Consider the following 19,579-nt stretch of genomic DNA (forward strand, 5'->3'; position numbering starts at 1 on the left):
CCTTTGGCTTCCAGGGGATGAACTCTCTAGAAGAAAAGCTTTGAACAGAGAGCAATGATGTTTGCTTTTAGCCAGGATTGTAGGGTGATGTAAGTGAACTCCAAGGACAGATCTACCATTAAGGTTTGAGCATCGTGGAAATATACTAGCTAGCTACTGCCACCTAACAAATTAACACAGGATTGGTGGCTAAAATTACAAACATCATTCTCCTATGTCTAGATCAGGAATGAGGAGCAATTTAGCTGGTGGCCCTGACCTGTGAGCCTGCAGTCAGGGTGCTGGTGGGGCTATAGTATTGCAGGCTTGGCTCCAGGAGGCCCCAATTACTTGCCATATGGGCCTCTCACTGGTCCATCTGAGTGTCTTCATGGTGTGGTAGTTGGGTTCATAAGAAAGAATGAGAAACCACCCTGCCCAACATCCCACTGATTCCTTGGCCACTCCTGATCAAGGCGGGAAGGACCACATGGAGAAATGGGGCATTTGGGGACCAGATACCATGAGAGGTTGTGCTCAAAGTTAGCTGGGAAGAGTACAGAGAACTGAGCTCCATTAAAGGCCAGACTCTCACAAACTAAATAAAGAAAGGGGTTGGTATAAGGATGTGACAACTGGGAGCACATTGTCATAGGAACTGTGGGCGAGGAGGGAGGGAAGAAGGTACAACATGAGCATAAAGTAGCTAAAGTGAGAGGTGGAACACGTTGAGACTGCCTTCCTCACCCAGAAGACTCAGCCCAGAGACAGGTATGAACTGGGAATATTGGGTTGGCTGCAGAGCATCAGGAACAGCCCTGCCAATGTGAGACCCAGATGTCTGCCCTGCAGGAGGCATTGGATCACCAATGTGGGATGGACTGTATTTGTCTTTTATTAGAGAATTGGGCTTTGAGGGGGAGTGAGGATCCCATCAGAACTAGTGGCAATACCAACACAATTCAGCTATGCTACATGGTGGTAGAGTCACAAGGGTCATGAAGGGTCATGAGGGATCATAAGGAAGCAGGACTTTAACAGAAGCAACCTGGAGCAGTACCCGCTTCAGTGGGAGTATGAGGGGGATGAGGCTTCCTGCTATATTGATATGTGGTTAGGGTTTAGACCAAATGAGACTCAGAAAGATGTACGTCCTATGTAACTGTGTTATTTTGCTTTCCTATCTATCCAACCATCCATTCATCAATTCATCATCCATCAATCTATCCTTGCATTCATCCATCAATCGGTCAATCAATTCACCCATCCAGCCACTGATCCATCCATCCATCTACTGATCCGTCCATCCATCTGTCCATCCATCCAGTGATTATTGGTCACTTATTTTGTACTTTGATTCAATAAACAAAATTATTGAATTTTCAATTTGTAAAGTTATCTTTCTTCTAAAAGCCACCAGCCCACTCTTTTGTCTCTGGAACATGTTACCACACTAATCAAAGAAGAGCGAGTCAAAATCACAGAACTAACAAATGGCAAAACAGGGACTACATTCAGGATGGCCATTTGTTTTGCACATAATTTTTTCTTAACTTGGTAGATTTTATTCCTGGCTGTCACTGGCTGTTACTTCTTGTGAGAAGACTCACATTGCTTATAAGGCCTAAAATGATCTCAAAGAAAATCACAGTAAATATCTCCATACCTTGAGAAAAGTCAGAAACACGCCCTTCTAGGAACACTTATGTTTGGTTTCACAATACACCCATAAGAATTTCTATTATATTAGGGAACCTAGGCAAAAAATGTTTTTTATGAATAAAAAATAAATACTGAAAACCAAAGCAATTGATTGCCAAATGTAATTTATAATACATTGTATATATCATTTTTATATACAATACATACTTACATAAGCATAATAGGATACGCTCTAAAGTAGCATTACCCATGTGGTTATGGGATGAGCTTTGTCTCCAAAATTCCCATGTAGAAATCCTAGCCCCCAGGACCTCAGAGTGTGACCTTATTTGGAGACATGATCTTTAAAGAGGTAGCCAAGTTAAAATGAGGTCATAATCCAATAGGACTGATGCCCTTATAAGAAGAGATGAGGACACAGGGAGAAGATGGTATCTGCCAGCCAAGGAGATAAGCCTCAGGAGGAGCAAGCCCTGTCCACACCTTGAATTTGAACCTCTATTCTCTAGAGCCACGAGAAAATGAGTCTAGTTGTTTAAGCTACCCAATCTGTGGCGCTGTGTTATGGCTCTTGAGCAGACTAACATGCCCACTTTACAGATAAGAGGATGCAAGTTTGAGAGACAAGATGTGTGCAGGCAGGTGGTATGATCTGGATCACATGTGGCTCAGCTGGCCACACAATTCCCTCCTCCCCTCCCCCTTCCCCCTCTCCCTGTGGGACCAGCCCCAGGGAATATGAATGTCTGCTCAGACTTTCCTCCAGCTGAGCCTTCCAGGTCTGCAGCCCGCTGCTGTGTATGACCCCTGGACACTCACTGTGGACCGGGGACTTAATTGTCACCTTGTCTTCTAGGCAGCAAGTATTCACAAGCTTCACACATAGTTCAAGGATCCAAGAGAATGCTTTTCTTCCTAAGGCCAAAACAAGATGTTCTGATAGCTTAAGAAAGGAAACCCAGCTAGAGTCACTGCCAGTCACAGCCAAGTACCACACCTCTGCGCTGTCCATCTGGCTCCACCTCTGTCTGGCAAACCTGGAGTACAGGACTGTACCAGGTAGAACTAACTCCAGTGACTCTGTTTATTGACACAGCCAGGTCAATGTCCAGCGGGTACAAAGGACCTGGGTCTTGGCCCAAGGCTGGGTGTGGAGGACCCTATGTGTATCCACTGCTGTGTGGCGTCCTTCACTGAATCCAGCTTGGCCCCAGGAAGAGTGAAGCAATCAGCTGGCAACTAGCCAGAGCCTGTTCTCTTTAATAGGGTGGCCCCAGGGCCCTGTCAGGTTTATGGCTGGCTACACTGTAGTGAGGGGCATAAGGATTGCTTCAAACTCAGACAGAGCTGAATGGCGTCTGCACTCAGGTGCTGCTCTTGTGCTGATAAGCTCTCACTCTCATGCAGACTGTTTGGCAGGTAGTTTCTCTACGTCTTCCCTCTCAGTGTCTGTCACTCGGCCATACTTCATAGTTCCTAGATTGAATATGTGTGTTCCCTACTCTGGGTCTACACTCCCTCTTCAGTCCTCTCATCATCCACACACGAGCTGACGAAACGATATCACGCCTGTCATCAGCATGTCTCTGTAGTCCAGACTCACACATTCAATTGTCTGCCCCATATTCTTTCTTAGATATCTTATGCGCAACTCAGACTTCTCATGTACACACCAAATTCCTAATTTCTCCCCAAACCTGGTGTTGCTGGAGGCTTCCTTTTCTCAGTTGATGATGCCAGGCCAGGCTTGGTTGGTGTGGTCCTTAAATCCTTGTGCACAGCAAACTTAAGACCCAGTCATCAGGGGCTCATGCTGACTCCTCCTTCAGGGCAGGTCCAACACCACGTCTCTGCCACCACCTGGTCTCACTGCCCCTGCCCTCTGAGTCACATGGTTCTGCCACTCAGCTCTGTTCTGAAGGTGGCATGGCTCATGCAGTGTAGACTCCATTCTTACTGTGACCTGCATCCATTTGTCTTTTTTCTATGGCTTCCCTCCCCATTCCTAATTTCCCCCACGTTCACTGGGACCCTCCCTGGCTGCTTCGCCAGCATGGGAACAGTCTCCCCTATGGATCTGTGTTCTTGCTACCCCTTCCCAGACACAGGACTTGCTCCCTTCTTCTAAGCTTTTGCCCACATGGCTCCCCCACCCCCACCTCCCTGAGCTCTCATTTGTGACACTCATCACGATCATGGCTCATCATTTGCTTGGGTCGAATGTCACCTGGAACCTCAGCTCTGCGAAGGACCATCTGTGTCTCTGCTCATAGACACATTCCCAGCCATTGCAGACCTCGTGTGTTGTGGTGCCTAATAAATACTTGTTGAAGGAGGGAATTAATACAATTCCTTGTGCTTGATGGAAACATCTCACTGGCTGAGAAGAAAGGGTAAACACATGGTGACTTGAAAATGTTCCTTGTGTTCCCCTTCCAGCTTTATCAAGGCACATATAACAAATAAAATTTGTTCATATTAAGACTGGGGATTTAGCTCAGTGGTTCCACCATCTGCCTTGCAAGTGCAAGATCCCAAGTTCAATCCCTGGTACCAAAAGGAAAAAAAAAATTGTTCAGATTTACAGTGTACAACATGATGTTTTGAATATATATACTCGGGTGAAATGACCATACTTCAGCTAATTAACATTAGTTAACATATCCATTTCCTTATATACTTACCTTTTTATTTTCCAGGAAGAACATTTAAGATCAACTCTCTTAGAGATTTTCAAGTATACAACACCTATTTATTTATTTAATTTTCACAGTACTAAGGATGGAACCCAGGACCCTGAATATGCTAGGCAAGTGGTCTACCTCTCAGCCACATCCCAGCCCTCAACACATTATTATTTTTAGTCACCATGCTTATTCCTCTTGCTAAGCACAACTTTGGACCCTGGGAATCTGTGTCTAGGGCTGCTGTTTGCGAGTTCCCTTATGTCGTAGGGAGAGGTTCTGTGTGTTCTGCGTGTGTGTGCATGGGCTTGCTTCTTTTCTACTTATGACAGTCTGCATCTCTTTAGTTGTTCAACACATCCCCTTGATGCACAGAGGGTCCAGGCTGAGGGGAGCCAGAGCAGATGGACCCACCTTGATTCCTTTCCTGGACAGAGAAGCCCCTTACTTTAGTGGGTTTCATTTGCATTTTTCTTGTCTGATCATCTTTCCCTGCATATTATTTTAGTATTTCTTTAATTTTTATCTCAGGACTATAGTTTTAGGGGAAAAAAGGAAAAGAAAGCTGACATTTTTGACTTAAAACTTCTGCTATTTTTATTCATCTGTTTTAGTCACTTTTCCATTACTCGACACACTACCTGACACCCACAATTTAATGGAGGAAAGATTTATTTTGCCTCATTTTCAGCCCATTGTTGGCTGGCCCCAAGGCAAGAGGGCATAATGGAAGGGCCTGGTGGTGGGAAGCTACTTATTTCAAGCCTGTCAGGAGTCAGAGGGAGAAGGGGGAGGAGCCAGGGATGAGACTATATACCCTTCTAGGTCACGACCCTAGTGACCTGCCTCTAGCCAGATCCTGCCTCCTAACAGCAACTCACCTATAGCATCTCCATGACCCAATCACCTTCCAAAATCTCTGCTTCTGAGCACATCAGAGTTTTGGTGGCCATCTTGCTCTAAAGCAAAACACCATCTTTTTGTTTGTTTGTTCTTGGTTAATTTGAAGTTTCTCCTTGGAGTATGTGGTAGGAATCCACATAGTACTCTTGAGTTCCTTGGACAGTGTTACAGTTTACAGAAATTACTGACCAAGAACAGCCATGTTTTCTCTTTTCCTAGGGAGGAAAAGCCCAGAAGAATTTTTTCCTCAGTGGCTTCCAAGACTGGTTCCTGCCAAGCTCTGGAGGCACAGAAGCCTGAGATTCTAGTCTGGAACTCAGGTGGCCAGGCAGGTGCCTGTCACAGAGCCATACTGCTGGCTTTGGCAGGCTCCAAGGAACTGCACTGGCAGGGGTGACCTTTGCTCCACTTCTGTGCCACTTGGTCCATGTATCTGAGGCTGTGGAAAGCAGAGCACTGGCCACCCAGGTGGCCAGCAAGGGCATAGAAAGTCCCACACTTCACCAGGGGAAGACCTGGTCTCTCTAGAGAGCTGAAATTCCATCTTTTAGTGCAGCTTAAAACTTTCAAATTTTGACCACTTAGAAAGCCATTTGAATTAATGAAATTTTAGAATTATAGTAAAAAGTTAAAACATAAAAGTTGATTTCTCAAGCCCTTCCATTAACAAAGAGCCTCAATCAGGTTTATGGAATTAATTTAATGAATGGATAAAAATGATTTCAAATCAGCAGCATATGAGAAACAGTCTCTTTCTTCCCTCCTAACATCTTAGTAAACATAAAATACTGCTAATGAGATGACACATTTTACCCCAGCCTTTTTTTTTTTTTTGGTACCAGGGATCAAACTCGTGTCCTTGTGCTTGCGCAGTAGGCAGCGAAACCACTGAGCTAAATCCCCGGCCCCAACCCCAGCCTTTTAAGAACTTCGAATTAATAGTGTACATTTCCCCCCTCCCCATACTTCTTAGGCCTCACTATTCGCACACACACTTCTTTCCCCTCTGATGCTATTTGCTAGGAACTTTGGAACCATTTCTTTCCTCCTTCACCACCAGTCAAGTTTACTAGCACTGTGACTTGGGAGCCAGGGAGCCACTTGGCTCTCGGTTCTCAACATGACTGTGACCGTGCTGCAAGCCTTTACTGACACAACTTTGCTGCTCTGCTGTATGTGTACATCTGACGTCTGATAATGGTAAAAGTCTCCATCTCCAGGATTGAGTCCTGTCTCCATTCCTTGCTGGGCAGCCTCAGGAAACTCAGTCTCTCTGAGATGCCATCTTCTAACAGGTAAAATTGGAGAAAGAATAGTATAGGTTTAGATTTTATGAGGATGAACTGTGAAAAATGGTTGGGACATTGTAAGCCTGATCAATGTTACTGTAATTTGTTGGAGATTTGTACTCACTGGGAAGGTGGGGGAGGGGCTTCTGTGGGATCCTGAATAGTCTGCTTCCCTGAGTCACAGCAACATTTTTGTCCCCTCCAGGAATCTGTCCTGCACAACTTCTGACTTCCTACTCCCCTCTCTGCACGTCCCCAGCCCCTCCACATATGGCCTGGAATTGCAGTTATTCATGGTATCTCTTCCTTCAGGAACGATGAGCTCCTGGAAGGCATGGCCGCTTCCCAGCACAGCTGTGCTCACCTCTCTTGCTCACACATCTCCACTCCGAGCTCATTAGGGATCCCAACACTCAATACCACAGCTAATGATCATACCCCTGTCCCTCTGAAATTGAATTCCTCCCATGATTCCAATGTGTGGAAGAAAATGTACCTTCTAGGATGCATATGATGGGGAAAACAGGTTCGTGGTACAGCAGACTCACCTTTCTTTTCAAAGGATGCTGCAGGCAGATTTGAGGGGTGTTTGGGTATCATGTTTTCTCCAGTCTCTAAGCTGCAATGATTTCTGGCAATTACTGAGCACTACAGGAAGCACCTTCTCCTCCATCCTCCACAGCAGGACCAACTGTGGGAGCTTCAGCCTCCGCTGGGAAAGACAGGGCTGCAGGTTGTGGGAGGAGCTGGACTGTCCCATCATTTCAGAACTGAGGGCTAGTGATCATGGCTGCTTGGAAACGATTACATGGCCTGTTCTTATCTTTGGGGTGACTGAAAAATGAGGGGAGGTCAAGGTTTTGCAACAGCTAAGAGGAGTTTCTAAAGAGTTCTTATCATCAGGGAGGACTTGTGGAGCTGGGAAAGCTTTGACCTGAGGAGTTTCTGGGTTGTGTTTGGGAGGGAAGCTGGCAGCTATCAGTTGTTGTGCAGGGCTGGGAGGGAGGTTCTTTTGTGGAGGCGAGGCCCATGGCACATACTGAGGCAGTTCTGAGGAGGTGGATGTATCCTTTCTCATCAGGGGGAGGGCAGAGTTGCAACAGCTGGGAGATCCCAGAGCAGGGATTTTAAAGAGGAGGTAAACCAAAACTGAGGAAGGAAAGGCGCTGCCAGCAAGTCTCGCCTGCCTTGCTCAGCACATTCTCTTCGAGCAGAGGGCTGGGCCTTGAGCCCTAGGCCAGTGTCCCTGCTGTCCCTCCGAGCCCTCCTAAAACTTTCATTTTTTTTCCTCCCGGAAGTTATGTGCATGAATTGCCATTGACTGCTTTTGTAATAATCCTGCAGAACCAGTTCAGTTGGTTAAAAATATTAAAATACCTATAAATAGCACTCATGGAAGATGATACCCATATTGAAAATAAAAATGAGAGATGTACAGAGTGTACAGCACTCTGTGATATGTGTTCCTGGAAAAGTTTGAATTAATGGGATTCAAATTCAAATTTTATGATGAGTATTATTTAATTCAAGGTTGGCACTGTGTTGGGCTAAAGCAAATAGCTCTTTGGAGCATAAATAACCATGAGTCCTATTTAGTATGAGTGCTACACTGCTGTTTTGAAATATAATGCAATTCACAAAAGCAAATAAATATATAGCATAATTAATTGCTATAAAGACACATCATGCAATTATCACTCAGATCAAAAATTAAAACATCAGCCAAACACTGAACAATCTTCCTCAGCTATGCCAACATGCAACTCGACTTGGTTTCACCCATTTGTGACTTTGTATGTGTATCAAATCAGATAGTTTGTACTCTTGTGGCTGGCATCTCTTACTCCTCATTGTGTTCTTGAGATTTATTCTTATATGCTCAGTCATTTCCTTGACTGAATAGTATGATATATATTCCACAGCTAATTCATCCATTTTACCATTTTGGATATTTACATTGTTTCCAGCTTTGACCTCTTATACCACTGCACTCACACACAATTTGCATAGCACAGAAGCACACGTTTACTTTCAGAAATACCCACGTCTGGCTGGGGATTTAGCTCAGTGGTGCTGCCACCTGCATCGCAAGCACAAGGTCCCAAATTCGATCCCTGGTACCAAAAAAGAAATACCTAGGTCCCAGGTGGCATAGTTACAGGATGCAAGCAGACAGGAGCCCCAGGTCACTAACAGAAGGGCAAGACAACCGAAAGCCACCAGGGCCCACAGTGCCACGCTGCTGGGTCTCCTAGCAATACCCAGCAAGGGCTTGCTGCTAAATATGCATAGAAGCCAATACTGTGGCACTAGTTTTGCAAAAAGAAGAGACGTCATTGGTGGGCCACCAAGTAGGCAGGGGACACACTCAAACCTGCCTCCCTGATGGGCCACAGAGGAGGAAGCAAGCCTCCTAGAATGAGTGGAAATGGAGAGCCAACTGGTGGTAATGGGAGAGTTTCAGGTCCTCCTCATTCTGGCACTCTAGATGGCACCCCAGCTTCTAATCTTGTTCATCATGTTCTGTTCCTGGGAGACTTCTGGTTCCAAGAGGTTCTCAGGGTCACTTTAGGTCAGGTCCTGGGGTTCTGTGTCCTGAAAACAGCTCTTTTATAGCTTAATTTCAGCAGGGCCTTGGGAGTGCTCATTGCCACCCACTGCCCCTGGATTAAGTTCCCAGCCTCTTGACAAACTCTCTGCATTCCCATAACCGCTGGTATATTTCCAGGTCTATTTTATACTGCTTATATTTATTTACATGCCAGGTGCTAGTTAGTTGCTCAGGCCACTTAAGTTTGGGTCCTGGCACTGTTATTTCCTACTGTGTGGAACTCAAATTAGTCATTTAACATCTGTGCCTCAGGGTTTCCTGTGTGGAAAATGGGTCCAGGTGATGACAAGATTAAAGGAATTAATTTAGGCAGAGTACTTACAACAGTGTCTGGTGCATAAAAAACACTCAACATTTCTCAGCTCTTGTCGTTTTTACTCCTATCAGTACTGTACTCATACATACTAACATTCAGGGCACACCCACGCCAGGAGCCCATGGTATCTTGAGGAGGCCCAAAAGGGGCAGCCCTGCTGTGACCACACGCAGGAGGAGGCCAGAGAGAAGAGAAGCAAAGATGATGGGTCAATTTTTTATTTTCAGATAATACTACTATTGCCCAATTGCATATCATAATAAACGAAAGAATTGGGGCCACAAGGAAATTCATTAGACTATGAGTGTATGGCACGTAAGAGGAGAAAATTAAACAAGCATCAAGGATAGGGAGTACCCTTTTGGGCCCATTAAAGAATACGTGATTTTAGAAGATTTAGAAGGTGCCTGTCATTCTGTCTCATTCAGAGGACACTACCATCTGCCCTGGGTGGGCATTGCATAGGAGGCCCAGAGCGCCACGTGTGAGGGGGAGAGGACTGGGGGAAGAGGGGGAGTAAGGAAAGGGTGTAGAAGAGGAGGAGAAGGAGCCTGGGTAGACGGAGGAGCAAGGGAGGAGGAGGAGGAGAGGGAGGAGGAGCAGGGGAAGCCAAAAGCAGCAGGAGCGTGGGTCCCCACCGGCTCGGGGACGCTGCGGCGGCGCGGTGCAGGGGCGCGACGCGCAGGCGGGGGCGCTGTGGTCTCGGCTCGGAGATCACGGCTCCAGGCCCGCCTCTTTCCCCGCCCGCCGCCCGTGCAGCCGGGAAGCCGGGCGGAGCACTCTTGGCCACAGTGCGGCCGCGCGGGTTGAGTCGCCCCGCGCAGAGGCGACCTCGCGCCGCCTTTGTCCGCTGGTGGCCGCAGGTCCCCGCGCGGGCCGCCGGCGATGGCCCCGCAGCAGGGGCGGCCCGCTCTGGCCGCGCGCTGTGAGCCCCCGCCAGTCCCGCCTCGCCGGGAACGCGGGGGGCGCGGGGCGCGCGGGCCCGGGGCGCCGGGGGGCTGGGGGCGCGCGGGGGGCGCCGAAGGGCGCGGCGTCAAGTGCGTGCTGGTCGGCGACGGCGCGGTAGGCAAGACCAGCCTGGTGGTGAGCTACACCACCAACGGCTACCCCACCGAGTACATCCCCACCGCCTTCGATAACTTCTCGGGTGAGCGCGGGGCGGGCGCGCGCGGGACGTTGGCAGGCCGGGGCCCAGGCGTGGGGCGTGGGGCGCGGGGCGGACGGGCCGGGCGTGCGGGGGCCGGAGCGGCGCGGGGCGGCGCGTGGCTTTGAAGAGCCGCCGCAGTGCGCCCCAGTGCCGGCCCCGGGCACGCGAGGGCTGGGCTGGCGCAGAGCCTTCCTTTCTTCAGCCCGGGCCGCCCCTCCCCGCCCTGCCGCCTCAGCTTCTGGTGGCATCGGCTTCCTTTAACCTAGGCAAGTTCTTACCTATGGGGTTCGGTGTCATACAGAGGTAAAGGAGTCCTTTATCTTGATTCTCAGGTCTTTTTGGATTTTAAGAAAAAGTTAAAATTCACAGAAGCTTGTGGTTCCTTAAAAAACAGCGTGCTCCTGTGACCTGAGAGCCGGATGGCCGAGGCCTGCACACCCCCCCACCCACCCACTTGGAGGCACCTTAGGTGAAGTCCAGCGCTATTGCTGGCTGCCTTCCTAGCTGCCTATCCTAAGCGTTTAAAAACAATTAGAAGATTGTGGGCAAAAAGACAGTGCTTAATTCCAGTAGAAACCTTCAAAGCCTGTCTGGAGTACACCTCTACCACCCACGTAATCACTTTGGGGAAAGGTGGCAGGCTCTCTCCTCTCTCCTTTTTTGATCCTGTTTTTAAACTGACAGGGATGGGGGTTACCCACTTCTAGACACAGGGATTTGTAGCTTGTGTTTGTACAAGTTCCTGAAATGGCTAATTTTACGATAAACCCCAAAGTCAGGAACTTTTCCCAAGGGAAACTATTCCTTGTGAGGTTTCCATGTTTTAAATCTGCCAGGTTCGCTCCTTCTAACCCCCTGTGTTGCTTTTAGGCCCTTTGAAACAAGTGTGACAGGAAAATAAATCTTCCAAGTCTGGGAGGAAAGCTCAGGCCCTTCCAAGGGCACCATCCAGGGCTCAGGGATTCGCTGCCCCCTTGTTCCTGCCAGGGTAGGGACCTGCCAACCTGGAGTTCTGTGTATAGAGACACCCCCGTGCCCTCCTTGTTCCGAGAAGACCCGGAGCAGAAGCCCAGGGGTTTGCATCAAGAATAGTAGAGCAAGCTGAAGAATGTCAGCCCTCTGGAAAGGTAAAAGACTCCTCCTGATAATCATCTGTCTTGTTTTCAAGCTGTGGTGTCAGTGGATGGGCGGCCTGTGAGACTCCAGCTCTGTGACACTGCAGGACAGGTCAGTATCATGTTACACTCAGCACTGGGAAAGGAAACAGTCTTTTGAAGGTTTCCAAATGACCTTTGCTGTGTTTCTACGGGTCCCCTTAGTAACTGGGTCTTTCTGAAGCCTCCTGGGTGGGCCCACCCCTGCACTGGCCCCTTCCCCTGCCTGCACTGGCCCCTCTTGGAGTAGGAGGGAGGGTGGGAAGGAGCGATCAGGACACCTCTGAATGAGCAGTCAGTCTGGCCCTGCCATTCTGGCCAGGAGAGGAGAGAGGAGGAAGCAGCCACAGAAACAGCCCTTATCTTGTGGAGCTCCTGATGTCCTTCACATTCTCGTTATTATTGAAAAACTGATGCTTTGTAATCATTTCTCACAGTAGGCTGGTAATGCCTTATAATCATTTTATTAAAGGCCAGAGATAATCAAGAATTTGCTCAAGGAGATGTTGGAGCTTTTGTCAGTAAGCCTCAGTGCTTCCCTTCCCTCATTGTGACTTGACCTCGGACCAGCTCCAGGCCTGAGCAGAGATGTGCTTGCAGGGCCGTTCCAAGCTAGAGGGAGGAAGGAGTGGGCCACAGTCTTGCCAGTAAAGAGTATTTATTCTTATCTCAAGGACTGGGCACTTGGAGGGAACATGTAGGGAGGAATGAAGGGGGTGTGGGTGTGGAATCCCCTTGGTGCTCCCAGGAGCTGCTGGGACCATCATCACCCCCCGATGTGCTCCAGCCATCAAGAATGTGTGGCGCTTTCTGAGCCCTGGGCCCTGCTTGTTTCCCAAGTTGGGGAAGTGCCCAGTTGGGGTACCTTGTGGGCAGGTGAAAGTGTCTCCTCATTCTGTCAGGTACCAGGAGATGTCCGTTGCATTTATGAAGTTGATTTTCTGGGGACTCTCAGTACCTCATCCAACCCAGGACTTCCAAGCTGCTCACCTACCCCGGGACAGCATTCTCAGGGCTGAGACAGATTTTACTTTCTTGACCCAAGGTAACATAGGCTGAGTGGCCTTGATCCTCGTGGATTGTCAATCTGGTAGTGCCCATGACAGTGTGAGTTGACACCCAGCCTCAGAGCACTTCAGCTGTCTTCACCATGAGTAGGAGAAACCAAACATGATGTGTATTTTATTGCCATGGGACAGAAAAAAAAAATCAAAGAACACAGTCTTTTCTGGTACTTACTCTTTCTTTTTTTTGGTATTGGGGATCGAACTCAGGACCTTGTACTTGCAAGGCAAGTGGCGGCATCACTGAGCTAAATCCCCAGCCCTGGTACGTGCTCTTTCTAAATGCTACACAAGTATCAGTAATTCAAGTGGCATTGCTTTGTGTAAAGCAGGAGGATCAGGTTTCCCATATGTAGAAGGTGGGTGGAGGAGCATCCCAGAACTTAGAACTCCTTGGGAAACAGCCTGAGGACCAGAGAGAAGGCAGGCAAATACAGGAGCCCCAGGCATAGATTCCAGGGACACCAACAGGGAGCTGCCTTTAGACTTTGCTCAGGTACCACCGGCTGCCACCAGGTTCTGGGGCACACACGTGAATCACAGGTCTTCCCTCCACAGAGCTGGAGGCTGAAGGGAAAACAGCTGGTATCTAAGAGTTGAAAAGGGAATAGTGCAGTGCAGACAGAGGGCCTCAAGCCACCATTGGTAGCCCTCAGGTAGGCTTTAGAAGGAGGAATAGCTTGTTACTAGGAAAATTCTGAAAAAACGATGCAAATCATCAAAGAAGAATTGAATTTTCCCTTAGTATTATCTGTTTAAAAGTCAGGGAAGCATAAAGTCATTTTGGAAATACTGTCTTAAAGTTTATAATTTTTTTTTTGGTACTGGGGATAGAACTCAGGTCCTTGCGCTTGCGCAGTAGGTGGCAAAACCACTGAGCTAAATCCCTGGCCCTCAAAGTTTATAATTAAGGAAAAGGTTTGGCACTGAGATGCTAAGCTTTAATGTGTTTGGAAATTGTTTTTTCAGTTTTCCTGGTGCTCCTCAGGTGTACTGAGCACCTCAGTTTTAGAGTTATGACTCCCTAACTTTTTCACTGGCTGGTAGAGAATACCTGCTAATAACAAATAGGACACCATCTAAAGATTGGAATAGAGCCAACTTCAAAAACTAATTTTGAAAAGTAGTTGCTGTTAAGAAGATGAGGTCAGGCATTCTCCCTGCTCCTTAAGCACAGGTTGAGAGTGCAACAGAGCTGGTCAGAGTGGTGCTCCTTTTCCATACTCAGTAGTCCTCACTGGGTAAACTTCCTTTTGAGGGACTTGATGTGACATCTGCCACATGCCCTTGTGGCCCTGCCAAGGAACACATTCTCCCTTAGGCAGAAGAAGGAATGTGAACACTGATCAACTGATTGTGGGCAACTCTGAGGGCCAGGGAGCTGGGAGTCCAGTAAGGCCTAGAGCTCACTCCTGGGTGCCTCAGGGTTCCCAGAGAAGGCTGGTGTGTCTGTGGATGTGAGATGGAGCTTTTAAGACTGCACTCATGGAGTCGGGTGCAAATAGTGCAGAGATGAATGGACAACCACAGGAAACCTGCCATTGGCTGCAAGAAGGGAGTGCAACTGCAGGTGTCCTCTGCAGAGGTGCCCACAGAGGCTGAACTTCCTTCAGCTTTTTGCAGGACCGGGGATCATACTCAGGACCTTGCACTTGCCAGGCAGGTGTGGTGCCACTGAGCTAAATCCCCCGCTGTTCTTCAGCTTTTTAACCCATGAGATACTTAGGGAAAAAATCAGAGTGCCCCTTCACCAGAGGATGCTCCAATCCAGTCTCCTCTCTCTGCTGGTCCTGCCCCAAACAGTTCTGTGCAGCTGTTACACTGCAGGCTTGGGAAGCTGAGCCACAAGTTACCTGGTTGGGTTTCTGAGTTTATTTTTGCAGCACAAAGTTGGCACTAAGAAACAGAAGTTGTTCTCTTTCAGCTTCCACTTAGAGTGTCTCACAGGGCAGGGACACCCTGGGATGTTGTACTCATGTCTGAGCGTGTAATGCGTCGACTGGCAGTTAGTAGTTTCCCCTGGCAGAGACCTGGATCCTCAGGTGAAGAAAGCACAGTCAAATAAGACTGCTACCCCAAGAAAGAGGCTGTGGGTGGAGGAGAAAATACCTGTAAATAGGACATGGCAGATAATCAGAGTATTCCAGTTGGGTGATGAAAAACACACAAAAAAATGTTTGGCCTCTTTTTGCCTTTGGGAAGTTGTCAGTGACATTAGATCTGAGGATGGCAGTGCCCACAGATACTCATTACATAAGAGACAGTGTGCACGTTTTCCCAGGAAGGGACTGAGTGGAAGTTTCTGGTTGATTGAGTTTGGGGCTGCAGGCACTGCAGGATGTTCAATAGCAGGAGAGCCTGACGTGGAGACAAGTGTCCATCTGTTCACACCGAGACCCTTGTCTGATGCTGTGCTTGGTTGAGGATGGCATTCATGTGTATGGAAGTGGATTGTTTGTTTTTAATCCATTCTCCTCTCACTCCTCTCCAGGCCTCTACAGTGTAGGGCAAGTGTACCTGTTCTCTGGTTCCTTATCTGTCCAAAGCACTGTGCATGGAACCTCGGGGGAAAAGTTCAAGGCCAGAGCTAGGAAGTAAGAGAAAATGAAGGCAGGAGGGGGAGAGAGGATACAGTCAGAATGAGACTGTGTTAACCAGTGCCTGTGACACTGGGGCACGTGTTCTCTGAGCTCTCAGTGACTGGCCTTTCACAGGTCTCAGCTCCTTCCTGGGTGTGTTCTTGTGTCTCATTCACGTTGTTTTGCAGTGTGTGCATCGGGAATCAGCATCGATCACAGCTGTTGTACGGAGGGGCAGGGCTAGGATCATGAAGAGAGGGGCTGTATTTGTAAGTGGGGCTTGCCAGGGTCAGTTTGGAATCTGGAGCCAATAGAGTGTGCTCTGAACTTCAGAAGAGTAACTGAGTTCCAAGGGTTGAAAATCAGTTAGGGTCACTCTGGGTAAAAGGCAAATTGAAGCAAACCGGCCCTAGACACCTTTAAGTGCCTTTTCTATGGTACATGGCTAGGTGACCAGGAGTCCCAAGGACATGGCGATTTGCATTGTTAGGGCTGTACTGGCCTTGGAGCTGGCCCTATGCCCCCTGAGCAGCAGGGTTGGTTCCGAGACACCAGCTCTTCCTTGTAGCCCAGTAGGCTTCCCGTTACTGGCCAGGCCTAGCTAGTGTGTTAAGGTGTCTTTTGTTGGTGAGAGCTGATTACCTCTGGGTAACTCTGGGTGTGTGCTTGGTTGCAGGACGAGTTTGACAAGCTGAGGCCCCTCTGCTACACCAACACAGATGTCTTCCTACTCTGCTTCAGTGTGGTGTGTCCTGCATCGTTCCAGAATGTCTGTGAGAAGTGGGTACCTGAGATCCGGTGCCACTGCCCCAAAGCCCCCATTATCCTGGTTGGGACACAGTCAGACCTCAGAGAGGATGTCAAAGTACTCATTGAGCTGGACAAATGCAGAGAAAAGCCAGTGCCTGAGGAGGCAGCGAAGCTGTGCGCTGAGGAAATCAAAGCCGTCTCCTATATTGAGTGTTCAGCCTTGACTCAGAAGAACCTCAAGGAAGTATTTGATGCCGCCATTGTGGCTGGCATCCAGCACGCAGACTTCCAGCAGCAGCCAAGGAAGTGTAAGAGCAGAGCCCCGGACAAAGTGAGGACCCTCTCCAAGTCCTGGTGGGGGAAATACTGCTGCCTAGCATGACACTGTGGGGCTGTACAGACAGCCACCTCTGAGGTGGTGCCAAGGGGAATGACTGTGCGTGTGGGCATGTGTGTGTGTTGTGTGTGTGTGTGTGTAAGAGAGAGAGAGCACATGCACAGAAGAGCCCTCAGCTTGTGCATTCCTCCATCCCTTAAATTTTCTTGCTTGTTGGAGCTTAGGGATGAGATTCTTATGCCAGATAAGAAAGTTAAAGGAATTTTGGAGTAAGTTAAGAATTTTTCACAACCCTGGAAATTTAGAGCTCTAGACCTCTGGATTAATTTATATCTAATATGGAAAGAGCACCTCAAAGCTGGATGTCAAGAATGAAATTTTGATATATTAACATGTACAGAAGGATAGAGGGGGGAGTTGTGGTTTTGACCCTCTGGACTGAGGGCTGCTTGGTGCTTGGTGCATTGTGTGCACATGGCAGCCTTTGTGGAAACAGCTCAGCTTTGAAACTCCATGCAAAACTGTACCTTTTGCTTTTTAAGAGCAAAGTCTGAGAAAACAGAACTGCCTACAGAACCTCAAACCCATCCTTTTGTCACCGACTAATACTCAATTGCTTGAGTTTTAAAACAACCAAAAATAAACCATCCTACTGACTCCTGGTACCAGGTAGACCAAAAAGGAAGTTTGTTTGAAATTGGGAATTTTTTTCATCCTGAAACCAGTTGTGCCCACACCATATGAAAAGAGCCAAAATGCCCTGCTGAAGGCCCTGGTGCCACAGCTGTCCTACTGTCTTTAGGGATGACTCCGATTAAGATCAGAGCATGGTGTTTGTTCTCGGGACTAACTTGTCCCTAGGCTGTCTGGTCCTGGTGATGGGACAGAGGGAGCTCCTGCCTGGTGTCTTAAGCTATACCCTGTTGCCCATCTACAGGATGGTGATTGCAGTGAGAGGTACAGCAGATGCTGTGGGACACTGGCACCTTTTCCTTTGAGTCAGGCAAAATGTCCTCTGTGTGCATGGAGATGAACACACGCGTAGGTGCGTGGTATCTGCTGCTGCTTCAGACTTTTGAATGGTTAATGGGGAGAGAGGCCACAAAGCCTGTCAGAATGGTTTAGCTTCCTCTTCTTATCACCACTTCTTTGAACAGACATCTTTTTTTTTTTTTTTGGTACCAGGGATCCGAACTCAGGGCCTTGCACTTTCAAGGCAGGCGTGGTGCCGCTGAGCGAAATCCCCAGCCCTGAACAGTCATCTTTTTGATTATACATTAGCTATGACTTTAGCATATCTTAATTTGCACATTTTTGAGACCAACCATTTTAAAACCAGTAAAACAAACACATCTAGAGACCTGTTAAGACAGTTCACTCCCCAGTGGCTCCCAGAGGCCTGCAGCAGAGACAGCACTGGGTCAGGGCCAGGTGTGGCCACCAGGAGGACGTTGGGCCAGGGCTCCACCCAGGTGCTTCATTTCTGTAGGACAGTCGAAAAGCCATACTCTTGGCACCCTTAGGGTGGTGATCTGAAGACAGTCCTGATGAGAATCCTCTCAGATGGGATGGGTCTGCTTCTGAGGCCCCAGTGGCTGGACACTGAATCATAGCATTAGGCTTGCCCTGGGTGAAGCAGTCACCAAAGTCACTTCAGTAATTAGCTGGGAACATCTCCATGAAGCCAGTGGCTAACAGAGTTTTCATCTCTGTATGTTTTGTGTTATCTTTTATATATTTCTAAAAATCTAATTTGTATTTTTCTATAGAAAAACAGTAAAAGATCGGGCCATACTTAGGGGCTTCTTTTCCTGTTAGTAAATAAAATTAAAGAATTTGTTTGACAAAAGTTAATCTTTAAGCCACTAAAATACGTAGACTGTTTACTATTGATTTTTCTACACATTGAAATTGGTATCAGTCATAGTTTCCTGAAGTGTTTAGTTAAACCTGAATGAAAAAAATTGCTTCCATTGTGAAAATGCTTGTAACAGACCTACTTCCTGTAGCCATCTAGTTACGCCTGGCTTTCCTCTCTGGACAGCAGGTTGCTAAATGAGGCCCTGTCAGCCTTGTGTGCAGAATGGGGAGGGACCAGTTAACTGAAAAGTCATTTCATGTGTTATATTAAAATGTACAAAGGCAAATGAGTTTTTAACATAGAACACAAACTTAAAGGAGTCTGCACCGTGACTGTCTGGGCTGTGCCCTCTACCTCGGGATGTAATGGGAGGCTGTAATCCCCATTCTGAAACTTCACTAGAAAATTTGAGTCTCACGTCTAGTTGGATGACATTTAAGCGCCACAGTTTTTAATTACTGTATGTTGCTGCATTTATTGAATAATGAGGTAACGATTGTATGTGAAGTTTCCTCCATTTTTCTTCTTGAAAAATAGAGATATAGGCTGAGAAAAATTTAAAGATATGTGTTTGAATTAAGTATGAAGGTGACTCATTTCAAAGCTGAAATGGTTAAATGTGCAGCTTGGTTTGCAGAGGGCTTTAGGCTTAAGTCCTACAGTCCGGGCTGATACCATGATGTAGAAACAGTGAACTGGGCTGCAAACTGTCCTCCTACTACATGTGAACAAATGGATGTTTCGCAACCTCCATTCTCTGCTTGGCCGACTTACCAGCCCAGGAATCTGCCCAGGAATCTCACAAGCCGAAGTAGGAGCAGGGCTCCTCTCTAGCCTGCCACAACCTGGTGCCTTACAAAGTCGTGTCTTTTGTGTCCACGTGTGAATGACGCTGGGCAGAATCCTGTACTTGAAAATGCTGTAAATGGGGTGGTATGAAATAAATTCTCACCTGTGGATACTAAGAGTCTGGCTTTCTCTCTTGGCATGGCAGGGTCAGGAAGGGTTCTGGCATTGAGGGAACATACCCTTCCCTCAAATTCCATAGGAAGTTGTGGACTCTGGGATCTCGGCCTGATGACAGGGTCCCTGTGACTATTCATTCCCGGTAGGTCCAGCGCCAGGACCCGTGTGTCAGAAATCTGGGCTTCAGAGGCCTAAATGTGGGACAGACCTCTGGCCTGAGAGCTAAGCTGGTCACCCACAGCCGTTCTGTCCAGGGAAAGGGTGGACCTAGCACCAA

The 19,579-nt window shown here is 47.9% G+C and overlaps 1 protein-coding gene across 1 annotated transcript; it reads left to right on the forward strand.

Annotated features, from left to right (window-relative positions):
• The first annotated feature begins 10,239 nt into the window (after window positions 1–10,239).
• On the forward strand, window positions 10,240–19,301 carry Rhou (ras homolog family member U). The gene is made up of 3 exons (XM_004854693.3): window positions 10,240–10,591; window positions 11,760–11,818; window positions 16,065–19,301. Exons 1-3 carry the CDS (start codon window positions 10,330–10,332, stop codon window positions 16,518–16,520), a joined length of 777 nt encoding a protein of 258 aa, XP_004854750.1. The 5' UTR covers window positions 10,240–10,329; the 3' UTR covers window positions 16,521–19,301.
• The last annotated feature ends 278 nt before the right edge of the window (window positions 19,302–19,579 follow it).

Source organism: Heterocephalus glaber, unplaced genomic scaffold (assembly GCF_053883595.1).
Source record: "Heterocephalus glaber isolate CG9 unplaced genomic scaffold, H.glaber_assembly_v1.0 deba00001472, whole genome shotgun sequence".
Classification (NCBI taxonomy): Eukaryota; Metazoa; Chordata; class Mammalia; order Rodentia; family Bathyergidae; genus Heterocephalus; species Heterocephalus glaber.

Coding starts and splice junctions, on each gene's coding strand:
- Rhou (XM_004854693.3), top strand. CDS start 10,330: ATGGCCCCGCAGCAGGGGCGGCCCGCTCTGGCCGCGCGCTGTGAGCCC. Junction 10,592..11,759: donor CGCCTTCGATAACTTCTCGG/GTGAGCGCGGGG, acceptor CTTGTTTTCAAG/CTGTGGTGTCAGTGGATGGG. Junction 11,819..16,064: donor TCTGTGACACTGCAGGACAG/GTCAGTATCATG, acceptor GCTTGGTTGCAG/GACGAGTTTGACAAGCTGAG.